Genomic DNA, 21,215 nt, shown 5'->3' with positions numbered 1-21,215 from the left:
GTATAATCAAATGTGTATCTTTGAGTAAACCACTAAATCCCCTGTTTATTTTCTCTAACCTGTTGTTCTGTAATTCACTATAAATTAAATGTTCAATTAAAAAAAATTGTTATTCATCTGTATTATGACTTTAATAAGGTTCTGAATGTATTCTGATAAGAAAAGGTTTGATTTGGCAGATTGTTACATCTACAAGATTCTGATTGATACAAAATCATAGGTGAAAAGCATAATTAAACAACTGTAAATCCTGGACTAAGCATCTTTTTAAAATTATTATTTTATTGCTGCTTCTCTTTTTAAATAAATCCAATCCTCTTCAGATCCGCCTTCCAGTCCGCCACGCTGTTAGACTCTGTCCGGCCTTTCATCCTCATTTGGTAGCAGATGAATCCTGCTGGGCATTTTCAAGTTTGGGGTTCTAAGTCCCCTGGTCACATGACCATTCCACCAAGCCAATGGGAGAGCTCGGCTCAGGTTTCAGCCCAGGAGAACAGAGGGGAATAAAGAGGGAGGAAGAGAGAAGTACTAATCTGTGCTCATGGGCAGGACAGTCTGCTGGTAGTGACAACACTTCTTTGCTCTTTCTCCTTGCCTGGATTATCTTTGTTGTAGTTTTGGAGTATTCAGATGGCACACGTTAAGACTAAAGAAAGTCCCACCACTGGGCACAGTTCAAGAGTGTGTCCTGGAACAGAGTGAGAAGAGGAAAGAAGCAGTTTTTCTCCCCACATCTTTTAGCCTCTGCAGGCGTTTTTTTTTTTTGCTGGGGAAGAATGGGGGCAGGAGCTATGACCATCTGTGTGAGTAAAAGCTACGATGTCGGAGTCGCCTTTAAAGCTTCCCATTCAACCAGTGATTAAGTGCTGAAGAATGTGTGATGAGAATGTGCTGCTCACTGCCAGTCCACACACTCTTTTGTGATGGTGACCAAAAAATGGCTTTTTAAAATGTCAAGGGGGGTACAAATCTCTCTTTCCTGCAGCAAAACAGACTTTCCTTCTTGATAAAAGTAACTTTGCTCAACAAACGCATGGCTGGTCTTGTCATAGTAAACATATTTCCTACTACTAATAAGGCCAAAAACTTCCTCATCCCTCAGCACTAATCTTAGTCTAACTTCTTTTCGACAAAACAAAATGTTGGCTTCAAGTTTTCCTTGCAATGTGTTTTTCCTGTCAATGATCTAACCGCACTATGAGGTCACTTGAACAAAAATTTCCTTACTGGAAACACTGTTTAAGAACTCATTGAAAAGTCTGATTTTAGGTACATTTTAACCTCCAGTCTCAAGCCTAGTTCTCTTTGAGTTTAGCAGCTGTCGCTTCAGATGCCTGTGGAGCTTTTGCTACCAGTTGCTCCAGTGACCACCCACATACTGATGGGAGGCTTAGACAAGGGACTGAAGGGGGTTAGGGTAGAGACAGGACGGCACATGCTGGGGCCTGCCATCCCCTTCATGAGGAAGTCTTTTTTTCCCAGATAAGATATTAGTCCCATAGCTGTCCAAAAAATAAATTGCAGTTAAAGTTTCCGGACAAGACAGAAGTTTAAGAAAATGTTTGAAACCTTTCACAAGACAAGAAAGCTGCCGTAAGCCTTAGTCCCTTGCTAATGTCAGAAGTTGGAGTGTGAAAAAGTCTTAAATCTGGGGGAGGGGAGGAGGGATGAGCCTTATTACAGTGGGTGAATCACAGCAGACTGTCTTGGTAAACAATAGGCAAGGCAAGGCAAGTTTATTTGTATAGCACAATTCAACTACAGAGCGATTCAAAGTGCTTTACAGATACATTAAAACAGTAGAAATAAAAAGCAGGATTTAAATTTTAAACAAAAAAGAAAGAAATAAGAACAATAGATAAAATCAGATAAAATAGAGGCAACTGAGTGCTTGGAGTAAGAGTTGTCATTTGTTCCTGGCTGCTTTGGTTCACATTGGCCCAACAGCAAGTTTAAAACCAGTGACAACAAAATCATTGCTGAGAAAATCTTTTAAATCCACACAGAAAACCTGTGATGAGATTGAAATGAGAAGTTTTTTTTTTTTTTTTTTTTTAATTACTGTTGACAGTTACTTTTATACCAAAATTGTAACAAAATGTTTATGTTTATGCATTTGGCAGATGCTTTTATCCAAAGCGACTCACAAATGAGGATATAACATTACAGCTAACGTCAAAGCTAACAATAAGCTGAACACTGAAGTGGGTTTTCAGTGGATGCTGCATCTTTCATGCCTAAAAACTACAGCTCAGGAGTTTTATCTGCTGACCGCTGACCAAACCTCAATGAGAGACTAATCGACTTTTCAATGAACCTCCCAACCTCAGGAAGCATTATATATTTATCATTTAAGGTTTTCTATGAGCCTATGAGTTTTCTGTAGAGGCTTTCAATTATACATGTTGGAAAATTGTGCTTCTGTTGGGTTGTGGGTGTTAACTGCAGCATTGATGTATCCATTTTGATCAAAATCATATTTTCTACAGATATTGTTTACCAGTGAATTTTGCCACTTTAATTTTTTTTTTAAATCTGCAGTTAACCATTTCGCTTGTGCTTTTTGTTGTGACTGTATTCCTACTGATCACATTTTGCTGTAGCTTTAGGTTGTGTGTCCACACAAACAGAGACAACATGTGCGAGGTTATCGTGCATGCGTGTGTCCATGATAGTAAAGACGGATTTAGTAAGCATCTGTTCATTATGTCTTATCACAGTCAGACTTAGATCAGACCAGCTTAGCTCTGATCTGGATGCAAAGGCTGTGAAATTCTGGGCTGCTACGGATGTTATTTGGCTAATTCCCAATAGCTCATACCAACTGTTTTAGTCTTCTTTTCCCCCTTAATGCCAGGGAAATAAGTAAAATGCTTTGTGTTTCAGCCCTTCATCACACTATCTTTGAAGGAACACAAATACTTTCATACGAATGCATTGAAAAACTTTTAAAAACCTTCACTTAAAAGGATCATTCGCAGACAAAAAAACTCTTCCAGGGACTTTTTAGCCTACTAATCTATTGCCGACTCAGAAGACTTTTCAGTGCTTAAGTGCCTCATCATGATGTAATGCAAATAAAACAAGTCATCAGTTGATGTAATCCTATTTGCTGATCAGCTGATCGCAGTCATCCTGCTGGATATAGTCCGATACTGATGTTACACTGATATATCTGTGCATCCTTGTCCTTAACACTTGCAGCTGTAGTACAAAGATAAGCTAATCTGCTACCCAGAAAGTTCACGAAATGCAGCCAGGGCTGTGTATGAACACATTCAAATGGGAGCATTCATAAGTAGCGTTCACATTTTCCATGAATTTTCTAACTGAACGTGGCAGTTTTTAACTGACGAATGTAAAAGGAGCTCAGGCGTTCTCTTGTGGCATTGAATGACGTCAACGGTGACTGTGTCATGCTGAATTGGGCCCTCAGAAGCCCTGAGGTGCACACTCTGCCGAAGGTCACACACCTTGTAATGATTTCTGCTCCAGTCACAGCCATAAAGACTCTTTATACAACTAATGTTGCTGCGTTTGGACAATTGCAGACATGCGTAGTCACAGTGAAGACATCTATAGAACTGCACAGCATCATTCCTGCAGCAGACAGCATGACTGAAAATGACAAAAAGTGGTGTACCTACACAACAGGAGGTTTCAAATAGAGAGCTTTAAAGAAGTAAAGGAAGAGTATGGCTTGCCAGCTGAATCTGTGGGATGTAATAAATCACACTGAACAGCAGAAAGCCTGAGGAGTGCTTCTGTAATGTAAGTTGAACTTAGCCTGAGCCTTGGAGCAGACAGCTGTGGGTTCACAGACTGTCCTCATTTGTGTCACACGCTGCCACAGAGTGTGATTTTATCCGTTCTGGCACTCTCACACCAGATTTAATCACGTAGCTGATTTTTATAGTTTCTTTGCTTTTTTAAAGATTATTCTTGGTAAATGACCTTTTATTTAGGTGCTGGTTGTTCTGTAGTAGCATTTTTATCACCCTCTACTGAAGTTAGTTTGACTGGTTGTGATGTTAATTGTGAGACTGAAGCGTTGATCAAATAAAGTAGGCTATGCACTGAAAAGATGTTTTCTTTATCACAGTTTGATTTTGAGTATCTTGATTGTTAATAATATTATAAATAAATGAAGAGATGTGTATGTATCTGCTAAGATGAACGTGGGACTCATGTTCCAGTAGGCTACTCTATATAATTGAATTGAATATAATACTGTATAACATAATATTATGTACCAGTTCAGGGGGAAAACTCAGGTCACCAAAAAAATAAGAAAAGAGCACGAACTGGATCTGTGAACTTGTAGTTAAAAAATTCAAACAGTGAACTGTGAACACAAACTTTTTCAGTTTCAATCAGTGGGAACTAAACAAATTCTTGTAACGTGTGAACTTAGACAAAGCTGACTGCTACCTTTATTTCAACTGACAAAGCAGTGCTGTCAATATTATAACCCAGAGAGGATAGCTGTGTGCATTCAATATACCATGAACAGTACAAACAGGAAATGTAAGGGTAAACAAGAACAAATTAAAAACACTGGTGACTCTGAAAAGGTTTCATAAGTCTCTCTGTGCCAGTTTTGCCTATTAAAAATGGGTACAGCACAAGCAGTCTTCAAAGCATAAAGAAGCCAGATTAAACATTTAAACGTACTAAATACCCATTTCAGATTCACCAGATAGGTGCTGTTGATTTTATTTATGCAGCTGCCAGATGTCCGAGCTGAGCCCTGTTTGCATGCATCACCCTGCCTGTAAAGGCTCCTCAGATGCTTACATGAGTGTTAATTCATGTTATATCAACAGTATCAGAAGGCTTGGCAATGAGGAGGGTTTTAATCAGCTGACCTGACTGCGACACATTACTGCACCCAGTCACTTACAAGACGAATAAATCAAATGGCCCCCCTTTTCATCCCCTGCATCTGTCATTTTAGCCCAGCAAACCTTCTATAGACCAAACTTCTGCCAAATTACAGCAGAGTTAGTCATTTCACTGTATTCGCCAGTACACTTGCTTTAAGTGAACTCTGGACTGACAACATATCGCAAGGTGTGCTGGTAGCCAAGGCTACAACATGACAATAAATCTCATTCCCAATCTGCAGCTCTCGGAAGTGCAGGAAGTCTTTACCTCCTGCTCGCAGGAACAGAAACCTGCCTCGATCTTATCGTTCTGGATCCTAGCACCGAATAAGCAGAGACACACAGGCATTATGCTGCAGTTAAACATGCCAAATGCCAAACGAAGATGATGTCTGAGTAGAAAGTGTGCGGTTCTGCTGTGTGTTTACCCCTCGGAGGAAGACAGTATGACGGTACAGTTTTGTTATCTATACGAAGAGATAAAGGCAGTGTGGCATTGTTTGCTTTCATCAGTTATTAGATAAGATAGCTGGTTAATTAGTACGAAGCTTGGGTTGTGCTCTACACTGAGGAGAATATGAGCACATTTCTACTAGTATGTAACAAAGCAAAGCTTTTTTTTAATCACTCGTTCTTTGCATATTGTCACATCAACTCTGCTACACTTTACAGGGACATGTACTTTTACTTTCCTACATCCAATGAACCTTTAGAGACTTAAATTCAACGTGGAAAATTGACATGATAAGCTGTGAAATATGGGTCGATACTTAAAAGCACAAAAAGTAGTGACAAACCAACGACTATAATTACATTTTAAACTGACATGTCTCACATGTCCAAATGCAGGTTTTGGACAACGCAGCTCTTGCCACCCCTAACTGATCTGTTGTCCTAACAATGTTTTCATATTAACGTTGATGCTGAATGTATTTCACCCCTCCTTAACATGTGTCAGTTTGAATATATAATCATATGTGTAGCATACTCTAAGTGTCTATGTTTCTCTGACAGTGGCTTTAACCAAAGGTGTTGCCTAGTAACCTGAATTTTGTGGTAGCAACACATTGTAGCGTTATTGGGCGTTTATATATGTATTAAATATAAGGATTTATAAGATGTTAACACAGTCTCAATACCTTAAACCTCGAATATAGGGCACCACCTTCTGATTTGTTTAACTTATTTAAGTTACAGTCCAGAGAGGAAAACTGTTAAGATAATAAAATGGGTAGTCTCATTCTGACGTGAATTCTATTTGAAGTGACAATCGGCTTAATAAACTGTCCGTGACACGCTTGAATGGATTACATACAAACATTTATTCAACATTCCACAGGTATATAGGTGTATAAACAATTGATAAGAGACAGAATATGGGTATTTTGCAATAGTTATAAGGAAACACGGTTGAAAGGGAGAGATAACTTAACTAAACGGGAGGACTAGTGACCTGGGGTTAAAACACGCCTTCACACGGAGCTGCTATGGCTAATCACTTCGGCCGGTTATTTCCTACGGATCTCTGCACAACCATCACTTTCAGAGGAAGGATTCAGCATTCAGAGTTCAGCAGAGTTCCACTGCTTCAAAGATCTCAGAATTCAGCACCTTACTTTGTCGTAGAGTAGGGTGGTTCTTTTACAAGGTGAGCGTCAGTCCTTGGAGGCTGTGTTTCCGTGGTAACCAGCGGGATGGCGTTGAATCGACTTCTTCTTCTTCTTGGGTCGGGCTGTGTGAGTTAGCAAACACTCGCGCGTATCGGTCCAGACTTTTATAAAAAAAAAAGGGAAGTCTAAAAAAAAATGGGAATTAATAGTTACGGAGTAAACAGAGAGAGGACAAGAGAGTTGCGGGGTGAAGACAAGATGACAAGAGAGCAAAAATTGTAAGAGAGCAAAAATGGTAAGCGTGAGCTGAGGGGACAAAGGGAGTGGTCAAGGCTTGGAGGACCACCGGGAGGTCCCAGAGTTGCGGATTTTAAGTAAGAGAGCGAATATCCTGCGCGCCTCTGCCTTTAAGCTTGAGGTCACGTGTCAGCTTTCGTCCAATCAGCGTTTTAGCTGGCCCCCAACCCAAAAAGCTAAAAAGGGGGGGTGGAACTGTAAAACTCAGAACAAAGGGAAAATTCTCTCTTTCAAACGCATTTACCTACGTTACACTGATTTATACAATATAATGTTCCTAACAGACAATAATGTTGCATAAAAGCAGGCATAAACACAAATATGAGCATGAAACAGTTATCAGCATACAATACTTCATATTATCATGATAAAAATGGTATGACAAACTTTTGGTTACTGTTAACTAGAATAATCTGCAGCTCTTTGAGTAATACCTGTGGAATTAACACCATTGGGTTATGCATTGTACATAATGAAAACATTAAAACATCCATAGTTATAAGTGTCCTTGGTCATTAGGCTGACATAGTGAAAAGTGTCCGTCATCCGTGTCCTTTGGGTGGCGCTGTGGTTCCACGGAAGAATTTCTGTTAAATCCAATATTCCATAACTTGGTAAATACTTCATGTAAAAGAATGGCGAATGTTTCAAAATGATCTGTAGATTTATGCAGTTCCGATTTTAACAGTTTTATTCCAGGAAACATGAGGATTATGGTTGATTGTTATTCTTCTAAAAAGTAGAGAGTTGAACATTCCTTGGCTGGTACCAGGCAGGAAAGAAAAGCAAGCCTGGTCTGTTTCTCTGTCAGAAGGTGTCAGTTTGCATAATTTATTATGCGTGGCTGGCGTGGAGGAGAGAATCTCACAAAGAAACTCCAGTTGGTCAGAATTCACATCTGGGTCCTTATCTTCTTTAGGTAATCCGTTAAAAGGATCGTAAACAGTGAAATGTTTTTTGGTGAAGACATTTGAATAAGGGGGGAAGGTTTTTATGTAAACATCTCCGTTCTCTGTCTTTCCTGAGACCACGCTACAACATGCACAGTCTGCCCTCCCATCTCCCTTCCCTCCAGCTCTTGGCACACACTGTTCTCTAAGAGCATGACAGCGTGAGTGTAAGAGGTGCGCGTGGATTTAGTCCACAGAGTCACCATGACCAAACACAAACCTGATGCTGGCTACACCGCTGCCCTCTGTGGCTGATATCAGCTCTCTGCTCTCCCTGTAGCACAACAAGACAGCAGTGCTGGTTAAAGAGGACATGAAGAAGATGGTCCAGATACCAATCCTGAGATCTAGAACAGTGGCAGCCAAGCCCACCAAGCTATTTGGAGCATCCCTGTATGAGCTGCGAGAGCAGGGCCTGATGGAGGATGGAGTGCCCCTGGTGGTGCGGAGGATGGTGGAGCATCTCTGCAAGTATGGTAAGGCAAAAATCAATTTTTAAAAAAAGTATATTCGAACAGAATGAAACAGACTTGCAGGGTTTGTTTGCTTTCACAGCAGCTATGGGCTTGAATCATATCTGTGATTGTGCAACAAGTTTCACAAGTCCCACAGAACAAACCATTCTGCAATCACACTGTTATGTTTGAGGGCATTTATCGGGGTGATTTTTCTCATCGTTCCAACTGCCCAACATCACAACTACTACATTTTACCAGTGCATTATTTAAAACTTGCTTCAGTTTTAGAGGCAAAGCATTGCATGCTTTTCACCTGAGTCTTCGCTTATTTCCATTACATCACCGCACAACCAACAATAATCACATTTTCAATTACTTTCAAATTTTCTATTGATGTTCAACAATAAGAATATGAATAACTGAAAAATGGAAAAAAAAAAAACAGAAGGCAAACAAAACAAAAACGAAGAAGGAACATTTGAATGTTTTTCTTAGAAAGTCAATGAATAAAGTATGATTTTTTAAATTCATTTTTATTCTTAACAATCAATAACAAAGGTCATCTCAAAGCCCTTCAACCGCCTAAGACAGAGATGTTCCCTTGAGAAACATTTACAGTTTTATCCATAAATTTATGGAGGCCAATCTCTAATTCTAGCAAAACTGCACAGCATACACTTAAAAGAATTAACGAGGATATGTAAGCTGAAAACTGGAAACTCTCTTTATTCTCTACTAACACACTTTCATGCTTCCTGTAGTGCTTCTATTTAACCACCAGATGTCCTTACAGGAGAGTGTAACAAGTTAATTATGGCTATTGTGATTACTGGCTGCTGTAATCAGTTAATTTAGTTTATTTTAGCTTTAAGCCAGTCCTTGGAAAGCTTATGGATGAAGACCGTGAAACACGCGATTACTACACCCTTTCACATTGTTGGCAGTTCAGTAATCAACCATCAAAGCCACTGCAGTGGTTTATACTCCAATAAAATTCAATTTAAACAAAGAAATGTAAAAATAACACATTACCCATAGGAAATGTGTGTGATCCACTTGTTTTCAGGGCTCCATCATTTACGTTTTTCCCTCCGGCCCAGTGCAAGTGAAATGACACTTTGTGGCCCTCGATAAGAGCCATCTTTAAAAGGGAGAAATAAGAACAAATAAATTACAAAAGATGTAGACATATCTCTGCATAAACGTGTTGTGAACAAAGTAGACCCAAATATCCTCATTTGTTGACTATCCCACCATTTCACACCAAACAGAATTTGTATAAGAAAAAAATTGGGTTTTTTTTTAAGTTAACTGAACATATGTTCATTTTTAATTAGAATATGAGGATAAATTAATCTCTTTTCAATTTACACTAAAAATGGAGGGTGAACATACTGAAAAGCATTCCAAATGTTGTAGAATTAACACAGCACACGTAAAGTTTGTGCCAGTGTTGTTTTTAAGGGTAAATATAGTGTGCAATGTCCATTTCATTCATTCATATTCTTATGAAATGATGGAAGGGAAACAAATATTACATTTTTTTATGGAGCAAAGTGTGTTTTCAGTGTTAGATACTGAAGTCATCAAAATTATTCAGGACAAGGGGTTAAAAAAAAGTATTCAGGTTGGCATATATTTTTGTAATTTCGGGACGGCATTAGTAATAACAAAAATAGGCATTTAATTTGTATTCATTACCTAACTGCATTTCAAAGTAGTTTGACCTAAACTTTATCATACACACAAAGAGTGTACTAAATAACAAGTCTGATATTTAGGATTAATCTAATTTGCCCCCCTGATCACAAAAATGAGAATAAATTCACTCGAAGAATCCAATTAACCACAAGTAAGCTAAGATTGTAAGATTGTGCCCCTAGTATCACACAAGTTCACACTAACTGAACAGTATTTGTGCCTGTCCTCCAGCACTGCATCAAGAGGGTCTGTTCAGAGTAAATGGCAACGTTCGTGCTGTGGAGACGCTGAAACAGCGGCTGGAGAGTGGCGATGATGTGGATCTTCTCTCCAAATCAGATGTGTGTACCGTGGCCAGCTTGCTCAAACGGTACCTCAGAGACCTGCCAGAAGGTCTGGTAAACTCAACGGTCCAACAGGCTCTGATTCAGCACTACAAAGGTAAAACTTGTCGTCCCACTTTCGTTTTATGTGCTTTGTCAACATATTTGCCTGCTAGAGTGATCCTTCTAGGAGAAGGATTTTTTTTTTACTACAGTCATGTGATACAAGTGCACAATATTAGTGGATATGTATACCCTCTCAAGTGTAGTAAATATGGGTCAAGACTCTTGTGAGATGCTGACCAAAACTGTTTTTAGTGCTGAAATTTATTACTCGCAGTGCAGTCATCTCCATCGGGCAGTGCAGTGCATGGAAAGGCCTTGCTGAGGTGTGTATATGAGCGAGAGAGAGGGCCAAGGGTTTCCTGATAATCTTGGCAGTCAAAGAGGGTGAAGTGACTCATTTGGCAGGGAGAAATTTCTGTGCTCACTTTCAGGCCTCCTCAATCACTGGCTTTTATCTGTTTGATGGTAGAGGAGTGTAGAGTTTGGCAGCAGCCCTTGTTTTGCTGTAACAGACCCCATAAATATCCGCCTGGTTCTACAGTGCCTAAATGCTAAATAACATTACTTTAGTGTACTTTGTTAACGTTTTTATGTCTTGGCCACTATTTGACCAATTTAAAACAGTTGAGATGAGTGGGCTAAATTATATATGAGTTATGAGTTATAAATATATGATGAGTTTGGAAGTTGATCATTGATTTAAGTAATCAATCCAGTCGAAACCCAAACAATTTAATGTGTGAATGTTCTGCATTTTGCAGTTAAAATCAAATTGGATTATGTTAGGTGAAGAGTGTGATGAATGATGGGATGAATGATCCAGAACCAGGAGACAGGAAGGTTCAAATCCAAATGACAGGAGTTTATTAAACAAAGACAGACATACACAGAGAATCAGCCAGTGAAAGAAACAATCCAAACAGGGGAGTAGGCAGAGATCAGCCCAGTAAACAGGGAGATGCTATATCAAAATGTGTAAGCACTCTATGCTAGGAATTCGCCATATAGAAAAAAACATATAGTAAATACAAAAACAATATATGTTTTCAGGTGTTTTCAGTAACATTAATTGAGTAAAACTAATAATGTACCAAATAGCTCGATTCTTATTTGGTCAGTTTAAAATGTTAAACATTTTAGAAATGAAGTTATGTGATCGCCAAACGAAAGCTTAAATGGGAAATAGTCTAAAAACGCTCATTCCTTTAACTTTTCCAAGTGGAGTTAAATGTGAGAGCCCTGAAAATGATTCCTTTCTTCCACGCTAAGAAGACAAACGTGCACACATACCCACATTCAAATGCATGCATGCAAACATAGACGTACCCATTCACAACATTTGCGTCACTCAGTTCTATGGGATCAGTAGTCATATCCGTTTATCCAACTCTGACCCAATTACGTTTCCCAATTAATAGCATCAACATATTTTCAGGCTCTTTGCTGTAATACTTACATATTCCAAGTCACCACAATTTAAGATAACACAACAGGAAGCAGGTGGATGGAGAAATTGCTGCCTCTAAATATGGGTTGTGATCCAGTTTATTTCAATCTTTGTTTAATTGACTATTTTATGATTTTTTTTTAAACTGATTTATTTATTGTGTACATTATGTCTCCTTTCAAATATATTTAGCCAGAAGTGTTGTGTTGGGGAGGTTACTCAGATTGGATAAAAGGCAAAACAATATGAACTGAAGCCGCCCCACCTGAAATCTTTTGTGTCTGTAGAAAGCGGTGATGATGGCTCCTGGTCAGATATGAGGGCGCTGCTTCAACAGCTTCCAGACGTCCACCTCAGCCTCCTGCGCTACCTCTGCCACTTCCTGACTCTTGTGGAGAGTAAGCACAAAGATAACCGCATGACAGCCCTCAACTTAGCCACTGTGTTTGGACCCAGTGTCTTTCAGTAAGAGAATATTTTCATTATTTCTGTAGCAGATGTGGTTCATTATGCAGTTATTTGCAACACTACATGATTTGGTTGAAAATGTATTACACTGTAACCTGCATTCATTGTTTTATGTCCAACATAGATATTAGCAGAGGTTCTTCACTGAAAGGAAATGTCCTTTTTTTGTTACTCAGTGTGGCACAGTTTGACTCCACTCTTTCTTAGTTTTCCATTGCAGCTGATACCACATTTCTTAAACTTTTGTCAGAGCAAGCTGAGCCGATACTAAACAACCGCTGAGTGGTGTGGGGTATAACCACATGATGCGTTAGAATTTTGTGGGCCACAACAACCAAAGCAAAAGCATAAAGTGGACCAAAATGCATCGCGCAGCTGAAGAGAAGCTGAATGATAACAGCCGTAAGAAGTTATGTGGAAAAACAAAATACTCCAAATGGGACAGCTTTACACTGGTATCATTATCACATAGCTACTGGGTTGGAGTTAGATTAAGGCTAAGATTGTTTTTCATCAATTCACACTAATTATCTAAGCTTATCCACATTCAATTGAGCATGCTCATTTTGGCAAGGGTGTTGTTGTTGTTCTCCCTGTGACTTTAGCCTACAAGTAATATTTATCATCTGTCAATGGCATTCACAACTTGGCTTTTTGTGGAAAAGCAAGGCAGTGTTTCAATTAGCTTTTCAGCAAGATATTAAACGCTGGTTTCACAAATTGTAATAAAGTTTGATGCTCTTTGCCGAACTAAATATATTTGTATACATATGTAATATTTGGCCAGCAGGTGGTGCTGTTGCTTACATAGTGCGAACAAAGGCACAATGTAATGACAGCAACAGGATTAATAAATCAGCTTTTAAATGTCTGATAATGAGCACATTTCTTTGTGAAATTTGAAACTTGCATTCAAATTGCTCTAGTTTGGTTTAAAAAAGATTTATGGATTTCTTTTAAATCAATTACCTTAAATGAAGCACATCAAGTAAATGAACGAATGAACAAATCAACAAACTTTGTGTGACCTTTTATTTGTATTTAAAGTAGACATCCGGCATTATTTTCATTTCTCTCAATTAGTCACCATATCTTGAGGTCTTCATGGAATGTCTGTGATATTTTTTGGTCAAAATGCCACTGAGAAACAGTACAACAGCTCTTTTTTTTTACCACCACAAATTTACACCTCTCTTTAAAGCGACCTGTTTTATGGCATGGACGGACCCACTCCACCTTGTTCCACCCCTCTGTTCTGCTGGGTCAAACAAATATTAGAAGCCCAACAAGAAGTCACATCTCTTACGTAGGATATAAAACATTAGAAGAAGTACTGGAAGCACGTGAATATCTATTGTCTTAAGTGAACCATTTCACTGCTTATGAGAATTTACTCTTAACAGCAAAACAAAAAGAGGAAAAGAGTACTGATTTCCAAGGTACAGTGAATGCAGCATGATTTGAGTTTGAAGTTGGGTGCAGGGAGGTAAAGATGAGGAAACTGGATATATCCGCTCTCGGCTGGGAGAGTGACTACTTTATTTGTCGAAGTTTTTTAATCTGTAGTAACCTCAAACACTGAAATAAATGCTTTCAAGCACATAGCAAGGACATTATTTCATGATATGACCCTTTTTAAAAAAAAAAAAGACCAATATCTGCTTGTTGCTCTGCAGCCCCTCATCTTACCATTTTGCCTCACCACTATATAGCTGAAGATAATCCTTTATGTCTGGCTGCATGTTTGAAGTAATTTCTGCAGACTAAATTAGAGACCAGTACGTGATGGCCTTGCTTTGTAAAACAGTGCTGAAAGTGGTTTCATGCAGTTGGCTGTTGCTATAATCTGTATCTGTTGAGCGAACTGCGAAGCCAGTCTCCAGTCCAACTCAAATACACTGAAAGGTTTTGAATTTTGAAGTATAGTTGACGCACGTGAATTTAATTTAGTTCTTTAGTTTGGTGATGGCAGTACTTTTGTGGATTTAATCGCACAAGTTTTTTTTTAGATAAACTTAATATATTTGCTTATAGCTAATTTAAGCATTTTATCTAAACTGGTTAATTTTTTTTAGTGTCTAGTGTTTCTCCTCTTAAAGCAGTACTGTTCACCAGACTGGTGACTGATAGGCATCTCCAGTTATAAACTGGTGTGTTCTTGCTACGAGTGATCAAGTCTCACTCAGAGGACACGAATAGTCTTTCATACTGTACAATCTGTTCTCCACATCACAGGCTCTGTGTGTTAAGTACATATGATTAGTCTTACGGTACAACGTTCAGCAAACTGTCCATTTCACACAGCTGTCCAGTAACATCAGACATCACACTTAGTGAGGGAGCTTGGATAATGTAGAAAAACTGATGAGTAATTTTGATTTTCAGCATTGATACTACACTTTGAATCTACACTTTGGAGTCTCAGCTTTATTTCTGCCACTGTCGTGCATAAAGAATTCAATGAAATCTAATGTTTTTTTGGTGTTTGACTTTTTTCAGTGTGGTTCCTGGTTTCGATGCAATGGTGGACCAAAATATCTGCAACAAGATCATGGTCAAACTCATCCAGAACTACGGCAGTATCTTTGAGAGCAGCACAGGCACAGACAAAGAGGACTGCACAGAAGAGCAGCCTACGCTTGTCATCGTCAAGGTGTTGTTTTCACACTGCATCACCAGATGCTAATGTTTATATTAAGCAGATCGGTGTCCAGTGCAATATGGTGCAGCTGGTCAGACAACAGTGAGCCGCACGTTCTGTTCATGCAGTTTAAACATGATGATTTTCTCTCGACCCTGACTGACCTCTCAGTCTGTACACTTAGAGGAGAGATCATTTATAAATACAGGCTAACATAATGTTGAAATAATTTGTCCAAATTTGTCCAAAAACTAAAAAAATTTCAGGAATCGGACATTACGTTTGTCAGACAATTTGACTCATATAGAAAAAACTACAGTATGATCCATCAGTTTATGTGCAAAAGAAGCCGATCAAGTTTCTTTTTACAGGCTTTACAGAAAATGAAATTTTTGAAGAATTGTCAAATTAGTCCAAATGGAAAATAATAAAACTTAAAAGAAAATACTGGTTTGAGAAATCATCAGTTCTGTAGTGTATTCGATGTAGTTGGTGCCTTTAGATTTACTTTTCAAGGCAACTTAAGTGATTTTAAGAAAAACTTGAGAAAATACCAACTGAGAGTCAATGTTGCGACAGTGATCTCTTTCGTTGGAATGGAATATTAAAGAATGTGTGGTTTTAGTAGCAGATACAAAAGGGAAGTATAAATTGGCATCAATCAGATAAATATTAGATTATTTGAGATTAAAAAAAGATAACGAAAGAGCTGCTGCATCAAAACATCCCATGACTTTCCCAAAACTTTCTCCACGTTTCCACTTTTGGAATGCCCCCCCCCCCCCCCCTCTCAGTATATGGACATCAGCAACATGCTGGCCATGTGAAACGTGACATTGGTCATCTGCCCACCATCCACTGACCATGAGTTTGAGCCCCCTTTGGATCTGACCTTTCACCTCTTCTCTTGGCGTACCTCTCTACTATTTACTATTTTCGACACCATCAAACACAGAGTCTGTCTGCCACACATGTGATGCTATGTTTACAATGCCAAAAACCTTTTTAAGAGGTTTTGAACTTTTCAGTTTAACAGATCACATACACGTTCCTGAAATCTAAAGGGCCAGATTTTTGGAGCTGTAACATTAAACCCGTGAATCCATTTGTGATACAGTGAATTTTTAGTGGGAGCATTACCGGTCATAAATGAAAGGGCTATGTTGTGAAAGCCTGTAAGGGCAGCGTTACGTGAGACACAACTGACCCATGGGGAACCCAGCAGCCAAAAAAAGATCATCTTACACCCACATCCTAACACCTGCGCACAGGCAAGCATGACCTCCGCTGGCCCCTCATCTGCTGACCTTCACCCTCATGCCTTTGAACGCAGCCTGAGCTCACTGGTTTACCTTTAACTTCCGGCCATAAAATGTTGCGTGCATGGTGTGCTGTTGCGTGCATGGTGTGCATGGCAGTGTTTATGTTTATGAATGTGTTTCAGGGCACCGACTGTCACATTTTATATCTATTTTTGACCGTGTTGTTAGGGGCTCCTGGAAGAAAGCAAAAAGACGATACTTACAGTAATGTGCAAAAGTCTTGAGCCAACGGTCATTCATTCATATAATGCGGGGAAAAAAGGAAATAGGTGCAGCGATTTATGACGTGTCCAAACAGAAATGGCCATCAAGTGTAACAAGATCCTCAACACCAATGGCAGAAATGCAGCTCCAATACTGTTCATCTGCGGTAGATAGTTTTAAATCCTGCTACTCTTTTTGTCACATTTTTAGAGACCCACTGCACACCATGCTGACAAGCAGGTGGAAATAACTTCTAGCTTAAAGATCAATTTAGAATCAATTTAGAATCTGTTATGTTTACACCCAGCACTGGTCACCCCTTGAGTTAGTTGCCTTTTTGTGCTTGAATTATTCATAGGTCAGTGTTAGGTGGCCTAACAGACAAAAACACATACCTCCATTTTCTACACCCGCTCAATGACAAAAAAAAAAGTGGTCCAAAAGTGGTGAAAAAAGCAGCTAATTTGCAAAGAACAACCTCAAAGACCTATTGCTCAAGAAATAACAAAACAAAATATGTGCAATGAGGCTTTTGCACAGTACTACGCACTATGTATGTGAACCCATCAAGCTTCCTGACCTATGTTAAATGTGTAATTTTGCTCCATTGTTTCTCTGTTTTATGTAAGATAGATTATACATGTGATATTCCTCTTGTGCTCTCTCTGGTCTAAGGATGTGCACATGATGGATGCAGATACAACAAAGTCACCCAGCCTTCTCAGCGCAGACACACCGACAACAGTGATTAAAGTGCGTGTTTTTCTTTATGGTAACAAGCCTCCACGTGTGCATTTTTTGTTCGTGCATTAATGCTCGATTGTGCCTGTCACGGAAGCTTTTTGTTCCCAGGCTGCCTGCTGTGAAATGCACTGTCGCTGGTTATCCTGAGAGGACAAACTTGCATGGACCCTTCAAATTCCCTTACATAGTACTTTTTAACACCGACCATGTGATCTGTGTGACGTGATTAAAATTGCGCAGGCATGTTTTGGAAAAGCTCTATTCTAACACCAACGCCATTTCAGGGGGAGTCAGTGTGGATTTGTGAGCTTAAAGATGTTATCAGAGTCAGCTGACTTGTGTCTACTTTATGGTGTGGTATTTCAGGTCGCAGAATTAGAGTGTATCTTGACCTTGTAAATAGTTTGCAGGTGACACTACAAAATAACTTTTGTTGTTTTTTAAAAAGCAGTATGCAGGTTTGATTTATTCAATTCATTCTTGCAGACAGAGATTAAATGAAAGTTACTGAACAGTTATCCCATGCACTTATGGATGATCTATATTTTGATATTTATTTGATTGAAGGCTAGATTTGTCCTGTTTTTTTTTGTTTGTTTTTTTTTGCCAAATTGCAGTAAATGTTAAAGTCAGAGTTTTGTGGGAATGATAAAACAGCTGCATGAGACAACACCAGCCATCAAAGTAATTTATTTTATGCATCGATGATGATATTTTTACTGTGCACTATACGTCACATTTTCTTCATTTGCTGTTTTTGTTTCAATATTTTTCAAGGTTGGACACCTAAACGGAGCAGAAGATTTAAAACACGTGAACAAAACCTGCTCCAACGCTTCAAAGACGACAACAAGGAAAAAGAAGGTACAGGAAATGACTTTGTTGCTGTCAGTTGAATTTTTTTACATTTGTTTTTACTAGTTTTGTCTGGTCCTTGGCTGTTTCAGTAGTAATTTTCACTCTTTCCACTACGCTGCTACTGCTTTCTTATCTGCTGCGTTTCCTTGGTGCTGATTAGCCTGAGGTCATCTCCCAGACAGCCTCTGATGCTTGTTCCCTTGTTTCTTGGTCACATGAGGTGATCAGATAACGACACTGCTTCAGGAAACAAGAACACACTTATTTGCAGCAAGGGAAAAAATGGGCTATGTTGTGCTTTGCAGCTGTGCTGTGTCACTACAGATGAGCCCTGTCACAAGCACAACATTCAGCCATTGGTTCGAATTCAACTGTAGCCTGGAATTTTCCTGCTTATGCACAATCATGACTGACTTTTAATCAAATGGATCAGTAGGAGAGCTACATTTACGGTTAAGTTTAAAAGTCTGATTTTATGAGGGGCAAACACGTTCTGTATGAGTTCATATTATCCATTGTGGGATCACACACTAAGATAAGGAGGGCTAGCTTCTCAAAAATTGTTTCAACTTTCAGACACGTTGAAAAGATCTTGCGGTTATTGTTTCAAAGACATCTGGTGCCATAAATCTGGTGCCATAAATGGGTCATTTGTGTCATGACAAGAGTTACTGTGGAGATAAAAAAGAAATGTTGACTGCTAGCAAGATAAGCTCAGCATAGTAAAGACATCTCCTGATGATGGTTATTTTGTTTCTTTAGATGTCAGGGGAAAAACACTTTAGAGTAGCAGAGTTGCTACGTAAAGATGTGAAAAATATTTTAATATTCTTGAAGTCACTAGGCACTTTGTTTCATACAAATTGACCCATTTTTACAAGAGTTTCCTATGAAACTATGTGGGTTAGCAGCAGAAATCACCTCTAGCATGATACTCTAGTAAAGTAAATGTACTGCAAGTCTGCTGTTTTCTTCATGTAGATCTCGAGAGTAAACTAACGACAATCAGCAGTCCAACAACAATGCCCATCAGCACGAGTTTTCGTGTTGGCTCAAACTTGCACGAACAGATATCCAAGAATACCTCATTTCCTCTGAGAAATGAGAACTCTGATTACATGGGAATAAATTCGACTTGAATAATCATGTATCGTCACCATAGTTTTTATAACTACATTTCTCGGATATCCAGCAGAAACGCTCCTTTACTTTAAAGCAAATCTATGCACTGCTTCAGCTCTCACTGCCACAGTGGTGGTCATATTGAGCGATGAGGCTGAGCTACTGAACACCAAGTTCTCTGACACTGTGACACCAAAGCATCATGATTCTATAGAATACAGTCAGGTTTTACACTCAGAGACACACGAACAAACACACCTACTCACTCAAATTAAAAAAGCCCTAAACAGGCCAGCTGTACCTTTCATTTAATCAAAGAGGCAACTGTTGATAAGAATTGTGTCTTGAAATCAAAAAGGCTCTTTTTGTTCTGTTGTTGTGCTTCTTATTCCTTTTAGTTCAATTATTATGACAACAGGAGGACATAGAAACAGAAGTCCTTTTTCAAAAATAACTTCTGAGTCTGAGTTTTTTGGAAATAGGCAAATGTCCTTTTTCTCTTCTCTTTTTGGCTTTAACTAACAGCCTCTACTTAATTTCATTGCGCAAGCAAGAGCAGTTCAGATTGGATGCATTGGAGGCATTACAGAAAATCAAGCCATCTGAGAAATCAGCCGTCACTGGTAAGTGAACAGAGATCACAGTGATAGAGGTTGTTCTCAGCTACTTTACACAGCTGCAGATTATTGGAGGGTATGCTCAGCAAAGTAAAATGTCAAGATCTGACCATTTATTTGACTTTCTTTGTAGTCTTTTGAGAGTCTGCTCACAATCATTCAAATTTATATGTTAATCCATGATTTAGAAACCAGGTCATATCCTCATTTAGGTCTGTCAGATTTCTTTGCCATCTGGCTTGTTTACTTGCTGTTTTTTAGGTACACATGGAGAAACCAGAAACTTGAATAGAGACATAAAAATGGGTCAACATTATTGAAAGGAACATGGAGATTGATTTAGCTTCCTGATTTCCATGATTTCCATGATTTTATGCCGGTGACTAGTGAGACTCATGTTGTGGGTATAACCTGCCTGCTGACTCACTTGTCACTACTTCCATTGTGCATGACAAACAAAGTTGATTTGAAATTTAAAAAAACCAAAGCTCCTCTCACAGTATTCCAGTATAGTAAGGTGTAATCATTGAAAAAGCGCACAACGTTGCTTCCAATTTTTCAAAGAAGCACTAAATTGTTGTGTCTGAGGCTTATGAAATTCCTAGTATTGACTTTACCTGTAAGAATAGGGTGATTTTCTGTTATTTTTTTAAACCTGGCAGCCTAGACTGCTCACAAAGACAGTTGTCTGTCATCTTAACAGCCTTCTCTACCACCTCTCTCCATGACGTTGCCTCTAAATGATAAAAAAAAAAAATTTCAACCACAGCTGGAAACAAGCTGACGTACAGTCATTTTCCCCTTTTTACTCCACTGTGGTTTTTACTGAATGGCAAATGTAGCCAAATCAATTACAAAGCTCCGAGGGGCAAAATCGATGCCAGGTCTAGCTAAAGAAATGTGTGCATCTAATTATGTCGGCAAAGTATCATCCATTGAGTGACCAAATGTCTAAATGGAGGCTGCAGCCATAGATTTTTTTTTTTAACAACCCATTAAGTTGAACAGCAAATGGAAATGTTCCTCTGATAATTGGTGTAAAGACAAAAAAAAACAACAGGCCTTTTTAGTCAGCAGTTACATGTTCATCTGCAGACTAGCCTTTTAGCAGGGGATATTTTAGACCATTATCGACAGTTAAGCTGCTGGTGTCAAACCCATTTCATACTCTGTTCGCCACAGCCAGCCAGCAACTTGGCTTCGGTGTACATGAGCGGTAATACTGGAGCTCTTTCTTTGACATATTCTTTAGGACTTATCCTAGGTTTCCTTGGTGGTGACCTATGAACGATGCAGAAGGGTACCCCCCAGAATGTTGCTGTAATTAGGTTAAGGTTCTTTTCCTACACAAAAGTCGGAGCTACTCGCAGTTTATACCCACTCAGGGTCAGTAAGGTAAGGCATACATCAGTCTAACTTTGCAGTTTTTCAAGCTAATCTCTTTTTTTCTTTCCCTCTTTGTTGTGTTCTGTCCCAACATGCATGTTTTATGGGACCTTGA

At 38.9% G+C, this 21,215-nt stretch overlaps 1 protein-coding gene across 5 annotated transcripts in view; it reads left to right on the top strand.

The window, feature by feature from the left end:
• Positions 1–541: 541 nt before the first annotated feature.
• fam13a (family with sequence similarity 13 member A) overlaps positions 542–21,215 on the top strand; it is a 53,221-nt gene continuing 32,547 nt past the window's right edge. Inside the window, exons 1-7 of one of the 5 annotated variants that reach the window (XM_075463113.1) lie at positions 542–803; positions 8,024–8,219; positions 10,134–10,343; positions 12,026–12,203; positions 14,706–14,859; positions 17,049–17,126; positions 17,895–17,981. In XM_075463113.1, coding sequence (XP_075319228.1) covers positions 777–803; positions 8,024–8,219; positions 10,134–10,343; positions 12,026–12,203; positions 14,706–14,859; positions 17,049–17,126; positions 17,895–17,981 — 930 coding nt within the window. In that variant the 5' untranslated portion in view covers positions 542–776. The remainder of the gene's footprint in view (positions 804–8,023; positions 8,220–10,133; positions 10,344–12,025; positions 12,204–14,705; positions 14,860–17,048; positions 17,127–17,894; positions 17,982–21,215) is intronic. The other 4 variants (XM_075463114.1, XM_075463110.1, XM_075463111.1 and 1 more) reach the window with 4 other exon arrangements.

This window comes from Odontesthes bonariensis, chromosome 4 (assembly GCF_027942865.1).
Source record: "Odontesthes bonariensis isolate fOdoBon6 chromosome 4, fOdoBon6.hap1, whole genome shotgun sequence".
Classification (NCBI taxonomy): Eukaryota; Metazoa; Chordata; class Actinopteri; order Atheriniformes; family Atherinopsidae; genus Odontesthes; species Odontesthes bonariensis.
The sequence above is the reverse complement of the archived record's forward strand: the minus strand, read 5'-3'. Positions and strand labels throughout refer to the sequence as shown.